We start from the raw sequence: 12,094 nt of genomic DNA on the forward strand, positions 1-12,094 counted from the left end.
TTTACATCCCAGTCACATTTGGGATAGTTGGAAGCTTTACATGTATTTATCAGGCTCCAGATCTGATTATATTTGATCAGTAAAGAGTAATCACATAATTTTAGAAAGCATTGTGCCAAGATTTCAGATGCCCTGGGGTGTGCATTTATAGCTTTGTTATTTGAAACCTAAATGTTTTAGCTGTAACTTAAAAAGAAACTTGCCATGAGTTTAATCTTAATGTTAAAACAACAACAAAAAAAAAACCTGGCATGTAATTAAACAGAAATATAGAGCCAAGTAATCTATACACGTCATTGACTGCTGTTCATTCCTTTTTTTTTTTTTCAGTGCCCTGGTCGTTGAAAAACAGCAGCATAGACAGTGGTGAAGCAGAAGTTGGTCGGCGGGTAACACAAGAAGTCCCACCAGGGGTGTTTTGGAGGTCACAAATTCACATCAGTCAGCCCCAGTTCTTAAAGTTCAACATCTCCCTCGGGAAGGACGCTCTCTTTGGTGTTTACATAAGAAGAGGACTTCCACCATCTCATGCCCAGGTATGACCATGTTTGATGTAATCAAGCATTTAAAAAAATATATACGTATATATGTGTGTGTGTATATATGCCACTTCACACCCACTACAATGCCTATAATTAAAAGATGGACAATAAAAATGTTGGCGAGAATTTGGAGAAGTAAGAACCCTTGTACATTGCTGGTGGGAATGTGAAATGGTGCAGCTGTTGTGGAAAAGAGACAGTTTTTCACAAAGTTAAATGTAGAATTACCAGGTGATTGAGCAATTCCACTTCTAGGTATATACCCAAAGAAAATTGAAAACACCATTTTCTTACAAAAACGTATGTATCAATGTTCATCATAGCCTTATTTATGATAGCCAAACAGTAGAACCAACCCAAATGTCCAACTGGTGAATGGCTAAACAAAATCCGATATAGCCGTACCATTAGTCAGATATAGAAAGGAATGGAGTATTGTTACATGCTACAACATGGATGAACTTTAAAAACACTATGCAAAGTGAAAGAAGCCAGATACCAAAGGCCACATATTGCATGATTCCGTTTATGTGTTTTGTCCAGAATAAGCAAATACATAGAAACAGAAAGGAGGTTAGTGGTTGCCAGGAACTGGGAATTGGGGCTAACTGCCACGGGGTTTTGGGGGGTAGTGATAGTAATGGCCTGAAATGAGGTGATGGTTTACCCAACATAGTGAATACACTCAAGCCACAGCATTGTAAAATCACAAAAGCTACCCACCTTACAGTTATTCACAGTGTCATATGAATTTTATCTCCAAAAAATAAATGCTAATATCCCAACCTGATGAAAACAGCTGTACTAGGTTTAGGGGTTAATCACTGGGTACTTTCTGTTCAGATGTTCTGGTTATTGGATTAATTTGTTAAAATATCACTAGGAGACATCTCAGTATATATGAAAAGAATAATGTAACATAAACTAAAATTCAGCAGATGTTTCTCTGTGGCTCCCCTGTACTAAGTTCCTTGGGAAGTCCTTGGCACTGTGAAAGTGAGATTATTCACAGCATTGGAAGTGAAGAGATTGGATTACGTTATGGATTTCATTATTTTTTCTCTCATTCTTCCCTTAGTTTGTCGTGGTAGAAGTTCTATTATTATACATAACGCCTGGGGTAAATTAACACCTACCTAGTTTGGTTTTCTTTTCCAATAAGAATTGTATATCCTGTGAAAAAACCAGTGGGTTTTTCCTGCCTTGTATGCCCTCAAATCCAGGAAGAACATAAGGTACATTAGGAAAAAACCCAAAACATACATATATCCAGTCAAAGCTGACTTTGAAATGTGTTGGAAAGGCAATTCATCTAGAAAATTCAATTGGAAGAACTTAAAGCTATAAAAAAACCCATTGGCAAATGCAAGGTAGTCAGGCTACAATTTCTTTACCTTTAGCTCATGGCAGACATTGCTAATCAATGACAGCACTTTTCCTTACTGAGCCCAGTGCACACATACCTCCCATATAACTCTTAAGGCAGCCACTATCAATCGACCATTGTTGGCTCTCAAGATGAAACTGATTTGCAATCCCATCTTTACAGCCTAAAATGATCAATATAAGAACTAAAAGGACTATTTCTTTTTTAAGCAGGGAGAGCTGAGCTGTGTAGGTTTTTATGATCATACACAACCCGTGCTATAGGGACCAGTATGTAATGTGGTAATCAGTGAGTCCTCCATCCATCCATCCATCCATCCATCCATCCATCCAGAAAAAATATTTATAGGGCTAGACACTGATTATCTGGAGATGGGTTAACACAGCCCCTGACCAAGCAGAACTCTTGATAACAGAAATCATATCTGCTTGTCAAAGAGATTCTCATCAAGACAAGGAGAGGAGTTCAGCTGAAAGGAATCCCTGGTGCATTTCTGTAGCTTCTGGACAGGCTGCAAGGTGCTGTTCTAAGAAGTTATGCAAATTGTTAGGTGGTGTCCTTGACCTTCAGGCTCCACTGATTCTCTTGTAGCAAAATGAAGGATTTACAGTAGTGAAATCCACATCGGCATTATTGAGGTAACTGTGAGCATGAATCTGGGCATCGCTGAGCATAACTTTCCTCTCAACCAGTTGCATGCAAGGAGCTTTGCTAAGAAAACTACTTCTTCCCCACATTACCCACAAAGCTCTGCTTGCCCCCTTCTCTTGCATGCTCCAGGAAACCAGAATCATGGAAAAGCCAATGATCATGGCAAGTCAAGTTGGTAACTCTCTGTAACTGAGTGGTAGTGGACAGCAGGCAGAAGCATACTCTACCTGGCTTCCCTGCTGTTCTGACATTCAGGACTCAAATCCTCAATGACAATGTCTTTTCTTCCTTTGTGGCTACGCCGCACTGTCCATCTCCTGCCTAGACTGTGATTGTTCTAGTGATTGTCCTCTCAAAATAGCTCCACTCCAGAGACAGCCCCATCGCACATTTCAAGGGAAGGGAAATGAATAGGCATGGGCTGATGTGTGCTGAGGTTTCAGTCCAGCTGCCAGTTTGAAAGTTCACTGTGTGTTGAGGGGTCAAGTAAGCAAGCCACCGTGCCGATGCTTAGAAATTCGCAAGACAGGTACAATATAGGGGCACTGTTTTCAAAAAAGAAAGAAAGAAAGAAAAAGACTCCGTATGTATTCTCACATTAATTCGCTGACATTACATGCATTCGTGTCCATTTGATGAGCTACATTTCCTCAAGGAGACAGTGCTTAGCTCTTTGCGGGGATAGGCGACTGACGTCTCGAACTATTATAGAATTTCTCATTTTTATTGGTATATCCTATCAAGGAACATAAGTTCTATGGGGATTGGCGGTCTAGCCAAGGTGACTCATTTGAGCTGGAAAAAGAGAAAGTGAAAGAGGTGGGGTGGGGGTAGAATATGAAATTCTATTGGCTGTGCTACGTGAAATAGTTGTTTAAATTTTATTGAGTACCATGCTCTGACCAAGAGCCTACAAGGTTTAGTATCCTTGTCCAAGGATATTACATACCTGCTTAAATTTCCCAAGAATCAGAGTCTGTCCCAGCTGACTTTTTGAAACTGGCTTTTTATAGAGATACAGAGACAATATTGCATAGGAGAAAATGTCCAGAATGTAGACTCTGCCACACATTAACCAGGGGACCTTGAGCACGTCCCTTAACTTCTCTTAACTTCGGTTTCCTTTTCTACCTATGTAACCTGCTTCACAATACGTGGTTGTAATTACACAATAACAACAAAGGTAAGATGGGAAAACCCTTTGTAAACGAAAGCGCAATAGAAAGCTGTGATATATGAGTGTTCTATTATACTTAGAATTTATGTGTAGCCCTGGCAAATCCTGTATATAGATAGGCAATTATACAAATATAGATTTTTTTAATAAATTAATTTTCTAGTTTCTTCTTCTTTCTAAAGAAAAAACTACATTTCATTGCAGAAAAGTTTTAGAAACAGAGAAACAAAAGAAAAAAGTAAAAACACTCCTAATATAAAGCAGTCCCCTTTTGCTAAATGTTTATATATTATTTTTGTTATAATAAAATGTATCCATTTCAGTGAAAAAAAAAAGAACCTAGAATAATGGTAGCCTCAAAGAACAAAGGTTTTTTTTTTTTTTTTCTTGTTTATGCTACACCATTAGTGGCTTTCAAACAGGGGTGATTTTGCCCTGCCCCCACTCCCACCCTGGAAACATTTTACAACGCCTGGAAATAGTTCTGGTTGTCACACGGTGAGGAGGTTGCTACTAGTACCTTGTGGATAGAGGCCAAGGATACTGCTAAACACCCTGCAGTGCACAGGGAAGCCCCAGCACAAAGAATTAACATTAGCTTAAGTGCTAATAGTGCCGAGGTTAGAAAACTCTGTTTCACGTGTCCCTCTTAGGTTAACGAGAACTTTGCTCAATGTCAACCTCATTCAAGGACACAGACCTATGAAACTTCTACTATCAGGAACAAGGAAAGGAGTAGATGGAGAATTGTGTACCGATTCCTACAGAACTCTGCTTGGAAGTCACACATATCATTTAAGCACTTCTTATATCAACCAAAGCAGTCACATCGTAACTTCAGTGGAGGAGGACATACCATCAGATGGTGTCCCCTGGAAGGAGCACCAGAAATATCAACGAAGATCCCTAATGACTTAAACATAAAATGTTATGAGACCTGTCCTAGTGGCCTTTGTGTGCATCCTCAATCCTTTTCTTGAAAATAAACCCTTAAGGATTTTATTTATATTCCCAAATTGTCCTGAAAATGTGTACCAATTACACTGCTACTCACCAGCTGCATTGTGGAAACGCCCATTTTATTTACTTGAACACTTGCATAAATGTAATATTATTGTTTCTAAAGCTTTGCCAATTTTAAAGGTGGGTATTATATATTGAGCTTTAAATGCAGCAGTTTTGACTTCATGCATTGCATTTTTAAAGACACAGACAGAAAAAAAAAAAAAGTCAATCTAAGTCATTCTTAGCCTACTAACTCAAATTCTTATGGGGATGGTATGTGTACAGTGGAAGCCTAATGTGCCTTGCCAGATATCTGAAATCCTACAAACTGCGTCAGATTTGCTCAGCCCTGGTTCTAGAAAGGTAACAGACTGAAGAAAAAGAATAATCTGACCTGGCTACAGTGCTAGGTGTCAAAGGAAATCTCAGAGGCAGTTGCAGCAAGTCAGAATCTTGGGCGGTTAAGGCAGTGAGCAAGTTTGCTTGACAGTTCATCACTGATTGCTACTGATATGTCAAGCCAAGTAAAATCCTTTGCAAGAACAAGTCAATAATTGGCAGATTAGGTACATGATTAACCGGAGACAACAAGATGCAGTTACCACTTGGGAGCCCTGCTGGGACTTCACCTTCTCCACAATCCTGTTTAGCAAATATTAAAAATGCCTATTTCATCACTCAGACCGATGGAGCCAGGAGGCAACTTAAAAGTATACGATGGGCTTACAGCTCCAGCAAGTTGATTAGAAGAGATTCTAGGGATTGAATGGCGGTAAGACAGGAGCAGATGCTGGTACCCCCTAATGCTTTATGCTGAGAGGTATCTATGGGATGGGAAGTAAAATTATCCACACATTAAACTCATTAGCCAATAGGGAGGAACAGTTTAAGAGACCACAAATTGTCCCATGATCATACCAAATAAATGCAAATATGGCAGATTGGGCATATGTGGACCAAGATAAAATGAGTTGAGCAAACATTTCTATTTGTCCTTATCAGCAGAATTCCCCTAATGACATTTTTTAAAAGCAGATTTATAGATGGTGATTAGTGGTATTAGTCTTTGCCAGTTCAGGTTTATTCCTTTTCATTTCAGATCCTCATTTGAAAATGAACTCTGTCTTTCCTTGTCCCCTTCTTTCTTGCCTAAGTAAGCAAACCTGCACATGGTTTCAATTAGATGTGGGACTAACTGCGTTCCTGGGATGCTGGGGTGCCTGGCTGTTTGGAGCTCCTTGGCTCTGTCATCTTGCCACTCTCTCTTTACCCTCTCAGTGCCCATTGACTAGTCAGATAGGCTCCACTGGGCCTCACCTTTCACATGGAGCTGAAATGTGGAGGCAATGCCAGGGTTTGGCTGTCAGCTTGCACAGCACATCAAATCGCGCTTTGCAGAAGCCCCTGATACGAAGTTTCATTTCATTTTGGAGGAAGCCAGATCTTTACAGGCATGTTTTTCAGAACCTTCCTTTCCAAAGGAGCTCGAGCTATAAAGAACGATTGTGTGAAACCAAGAGAACCTTGGTTTCTTCTGAACTGGACTGAAAGTGCTTTTGGAAAGGACTTTCTGGAGAGGCCCCTTCTGATTAGCTGGTGGCATCCTAACAGGAGACAGGAACTGAAACTGCCATCTGAGTCAGTGGGCACCCTCCTGGACAGCTACTGAGCAGAGCAAGGAGAAATCTCATGGCATGCTTGAGTCTGGAAAGAGAACCGGTGTGAAGGGTGCACAGGAGGGCACCATGGATGTTTTACAAGAAGGACAAGCCTTGAGTTCATGGAACTGAGAGAGAAGGCAGCAACAGAGAAAACAGGAATGAGTTCAGACGGGCAGCACCAAATCACATATTTAGACAGAGGAGAGTCTTGGAGGTGCTGTAATTCAGGAGTTTGCAAACTTTCTAAGCAAAGGACCTTTATCCTCAAGTGAAATCTTATATAGAACCCTGTATATAAAAAGACGAAAGTGATAGTTTTGTTACCATAGAGTTTACAGTTCAAATCCATGTTTAGTATTATCATGTTAATCTCTGTATATGTATGTTTGTGTATTAATAAATCACATGTATAAATACATATGTGTGGATATATATCCAGAGGGAGAGAGAGAGACTAAACCCATGAGAGTGGTCACCTCTAGGAATAGTCAAGAAGAATAGGACTGGGAATTAGGTTTTAGGAGTACTTACTTTTATCAAAAAAAACATACTAAAGGAAAGGCAAGTCCCCCATCCCCCAATCTCCAACATACACACACACAGACTGGATGTAATTCCACAAAATCTTAACATTTATTCATTTGAGTGGTTGTAATATGGGTATCTTTTATACTTCTCTTAATTTCTGTAATCTCTGTGTGTGTGTGTGTGTGTGTGTAATAAGTGAATCTGTAACAATGTTGAGTCTATTTTCAGTAAAACAAAGAGAGGATACAGATGACACCTGTAATTCCAATCACTTTCTCAAGATTCCATTTATATACTTTGTGTTTTTGTGCAATTTTGAGAGGCACGTCCCTTGCCTTAGATATAAAAAAAGGGGATTTGCACCCAAGCTTTGAAACTCTCCTTATTTGAAAAAAATCACCATTATGGGACATATTACACATTCATTTGGAATTCCACTCCTGATTTTACATCCTGAATCAAACATGTGCCTCTGCTCTGCCTGGCATTTCGTTGAACAGTATCCATCAGTGCAATTGCTTGTATGACTTTATCTGAGCAGACACACATCGGCCTGGATTCAAAGAAAGCCTAGTACAGATCTTTAAGCTTCCTGATAAACGACAGTTACAGAAGTTCAATGTATGCTCACAGATGTTAGGAAAAGCTTTATTCCAAGATCTTTGCAAAAATTAACGGCTTCTAAAATGTTCATTGAAGCCCCTCTCAGTAAGGATGCTTTGTAGGGAAGCTAAAGTTGTTCTGAGACGACAGTATTCATTAATCATTCATCCAAGCTCTTATAAAAATGTCCTGCACTCAGAGATCCCTCTCCATTTAACATGATGTCTAAACCCACTTGGAATAATAGCCAGCACTATCTGAGGGCCACAATGTAACAGGGACTGATTGTTCCATGTGCATTATCTTGTTTTATCTTCACAACACCGTATGAGCTAGGTAGCATTAGTGGCAGTCCCCTTTTACAGATGGAAGCACTGAGACAGAGGTTATGGGCTCAAAGCTGGGATGTGCATCTAGCAGCCAGACACCTTCCTCTTCTTTCTCTCTGGTGCTCAGTCATTTCTAGGAGCATCTACAGTACAATGTAAACACAATTGTTTATGGAGTAAAATTACACCTGCTGCCAAAAACAGGAATTTTATCAAGTCAAGGAGAACGGTGGTGGTGATCTTCTTGAACGTGTCAGAGGAAAGCCTTGGTAAATATGGATCTGGCTGAGGGTAGCACAGTTAAACACGGAGGCAGAGAAAATTAACAAAGAAGGTGATAAGATCGGCACATCAAAGAGGGTGATTATAAAAAACGTAAAGAGAGATCCTGGGAAATTTGATGAAGATATTCCATCTGCTTACAGAAATGCTCTTTTTGATTATGTTGCACTTGTCAAACTAAGTGATGCTGCACTGTCCTGTGTGTTTCATTGATTCTAAGATGCATAAAATGCTCCTCTTTTGACATCTCTAAAAACAGCATGTGTTTTGCTATCGATGAAGCTGATAGAACAAAATGTATACTTACATGTTTTTGTGTACGTATGAAAATTCAGTGTTCGTTCTCACAACTAGAGCATAGTTGCAAATATAACCTGAATTTCCCTAAATATGATATAAAATAAACTTTTTGGCAGGGTTTCCTTTTCCAAGATAAAGTTCTAATCAAACATTTTTCCATTCGTTAAGTGTATTTATTTTAAGTGGCCTCTTACGAATTCCAGTGATTCCCAGATAACTAGATCCTACCATATAAATCAAGTCAGTGTGGGGTTGAATTATAATTTTTAAAATATCTAAATACTTATTTAGAAAATAAACTTTAGGCCAGCTGTGGTGGCACATGCCTATAATCCTGGCACTTGGGAAATCAAGGCAGGAGCAACACTTGAGCCCAAGATATCAAGACCACCCTGGACAGCAAAGTGAGACTTCATCTCTACCAAAAAAAAAAAAAAAAATTTTAATTAGCCATGTATGGTGGTATCTGCCCATAGTCCCAGCTACTTGGGAGGCTGAGATGGGAGGATTGCTTGAGCCCAGGAGGTCAAGGCTGCAGTGTGCCCTGATTGTGCCACTCCAGCCTGGGCAAAAGAGTGAGATCCTGTCAGAAAGAAAGAGAGAGAGAGAAAGAAAAAAAGAAAGAAGAAAAAGAAAAAGAAAGGAAGGAAGGAAGGACGGGAGGGAAGAAAGAAAGGAAGAAGAGAAAAGAAAAAGAAACCACTGTGGAACTGCTGCTGTTACAGAAAGAAGGAAAGGAAAGGAAGGGAAAGGGAAAGGGAAAGGAAAAGAGAAAGGAAAAGAGAAAGAGAAAGAAACCGCTGTGGAACTGCTGTTGTTCCAGACAGGAACAGCTGGAGAGCCTGGGCAGAAGGAGTGTAGACCAGTCCAAACTATCTGACTCTGAAGTCCAACCTCCAATACTTCCAAGCTGTATGACCTTGGGCAAGTCATTCAGCCTTTCTGTGCCTCAGTTACCTCATCTATAAACCGGAGGTGATATTATGTGCTCAGAGCAATATTGGATGTAAATGAAATAATCTTTATAAAGCACTTAGATTCACGCTGACACATAGAAATGGTGTAAGCTATTATTATTATGGTTTCAAAGCATTCATGACACACAACCCCAAACAAACAAAACAGACTTCAATTTTTTTAAAGATAACTTTTATTTTTGTTTTTCTCATTATAAAGTAAGACATGGTGATGATAGGAAAAACAGAAAACATTAACATTTTTTAGTATATTTTCCAGACTGTTTTCTGTTCACATATAGTCATCATTTTTACAAACACAGGATCATACCACACACAAACTATTTTTACCCTGAGTCTTTGCTTAATAATAGATGGAGGACATCTTTCCAAGTCTGAATATTTTTCTATAAACTCATTTTAAATGCCTCAAAATAGTCCATTGTCTTGAATAAAATTTTTTTCAAGCAATCCTCCTTTTTCAATATGATAAATCATTCTACAGTAAACATTCTTTCAGGTCTATGTTCTTATATTTTTTAATAATTTCTTTGTGATGAATTCTTGGAGTGGAATTGCCAGCTCAAAGGATTTACAATACATCAAGGTGTTATAATAACAATAATAACTATGAGAGCAGCTCACATTAATTGAGTGCTTACTATGAGCCGAGCCGAACTCACAGTGCCCCTCAGGGGTGGGGACTTTTATTATTCCCACTTTGGGTATGAGAGAGCAGAACTCAGAGCTGAAGACTTGTGCAAAGTTACATTGCAGCCTGGTGAAAGATGCAGCTCATGCTTCAAGAGAAGCTGCGCAGTGCCTGTGTTTCTGTTCCTCGTTAGGGCTTGGGAAGTCATTTTGTGACTGGACACATCCCCAGTTTGCTCCCTCTTCTTGGTGATATGTTTGATATATTTTCACAGCCAGCCCACATTGGGCCCTCCTATTGATCTTGGGAGGACAAGGAGCCAAATGTGACATTTGATAAACCATTGCTAAAGACAATTAGATGGGAATGTGCAGTAAATAAGAAATCACATCAGCAAGGCACTGAGAGGTAAAACATTCATTCTTCTGGCCCTATGGTGCAGCCTTTGTGCACGTTGGAATAGCCTTGAAATGCTCATCAATTTCACTGACCTTGACCCCAAGGCTCTGTGGGGTCAACATTATGGCTGGCTTGGTCTTCAGAGCAATACCTTCTACCCTTCTCTTGGGTTGGATCAAAAGGCAGCATGATGAGGGCATGACCTCGTGAGAAGATGAAATATAAAATCAATCCATTCATGCCCTCAACAAATACTCATTGAATGTCTGTACTGGGGATACAGTGATTAAAAGCATCGGCTCTGCCTGTAAGGAGATGGAGACCTGACAAGTTAAGAAATGATGGCAACATCAAGTAGGGAGGGTCGTGAGATGCAGTCCAGAGTGGAGGATAAGAGCTGACACTCTACAATCATCCTGGTCTGGGTTTGAATCTTATCTCTCCTATGAAGTGTTTCCGGATGAGTCTCTAGATTTAGTTTCAACATCCAGAAAATGAGGACTATACCTCATCAGGCTGTTGTAAGAATAAATGAGATAATGCCCAGGAAATGGTAAGCACCCCATGGAGATGAATCAATCAATCTAACTGGCCTGCAACACTTATAGCTCACTCTCAGGTAGCCTAGCAACAAGGCGGCTCTGCAGGGGGAACAGCAAGGATGCTGGCCAATACCAATACTGATATGCAAACTGCGCTTCAGCTGGTTGTCGAGACTCTAGTATAGACTGCAGAGCTCAGAGTCTTCCTACTCAGTCAAGTGATTCCTGTCTCCTCCCCATCCTTCTATGAATACGAGAGGTAGCAGAGGTTTGGGGTGCCTCTCCAGGGGACACAGTGCACACTGCATCTACCTGTGTGCAGCCCAAGCACAGCTCTTCATGGGATGGGAGATTTGGAATAACATTCACCCTGCTAGCACTATGATCTTGTATGTTTCCTGGAGCCACTACCGTATGTCATTTACATGATCTGTTCCTGTCCCTCACATAACATATTCAACAAATATCAGCTATTGTTATTACTAGAGGGTTGGATACAGGAGGCTTGGGAGCATAAAAGTTGGCCACCACTTTTAACCTGTGAGGGATTTTAGGGCAGCCTCCTGGAGGCGAGGCTACACAAGGTGAATCTTTGAGGGTGAATTAAGCAGGTAAAGAGAAAGACAAGAGAGGGCCTTTCTAAGCAGAGGGCAAACCAAGACACGCCTTGTTGTGTGGGCTGTGTTGAAGCTTCATTTAACAATTGACCGAAACTCTGCTTTGCTTTAGTCACTCTTCGCTAATGGGGACATACCTTTTCCTTTTAGAACACGCTCCGACAGAGCAAGAGTGACCTAGGGGGGCAGCCCCTCTGGAAGTTTAATGGCTGTCCCTGTGTTGAGTTGTTGCATATTTGCAGCTGTGTACACAACTCCAGCTAGGAACACATGTTAAATAAAAGCCCTCAAGCTATGGGTTACCCTTCTAACTGGGAATGCACACTTTCACGTACCTGGGGAAAATCTTGTTGAAAATAGCAGATCGAGACTTACAGTTTCTAACTGTTTCCCCTGTTCTCAGAAATTTCATGTGAGAAGGGTCAACATTCCCTGAAGGAGACCCTGTGTTCAGACAGATGCA

General features: G+C 40.3%; 1 protein-coding gene across 20 annotated transcripts in view; it reads left to right on the plus strand.

The window, feature by feature from the left end:
* TENM2 (teneurin transmembrane protein 2) overlaps positions 1-12,094 on the plus strand; it is a 3,953,434-nt gene that overhangs the window by 3,752,379 nt on the left and 188,961 nt on the right. For all 20 annotated transcript variants that reach the window (XM_054685270.2, XM_054685273.2, XM_054685274.2 and 17 more), the window contains one exon: positions 331-536. In XM_054685270.2, the coding sequence (XP_054541245.1) occupies positions 331-536 (206 nt within the window). The remainder of the gene's footprint in view (positions 1-330; positions 537-12,094) is intronic.

The sequence above is a fragment of the Pan troglodytes genome, chromosome 4 (genome assembly GCF_028858775.2).
Source record: "Pan troglodytes isolate AG18354 chromosome 4, NHGRI_mPanTro3-v2.0_pri, whole genome shotgun sequence".
Lineage (NCBI taxonomy): Eukaryota > Metazoa > Chordata > Mammalia > Primates > Hominidae > Pan > Pan troglodytes.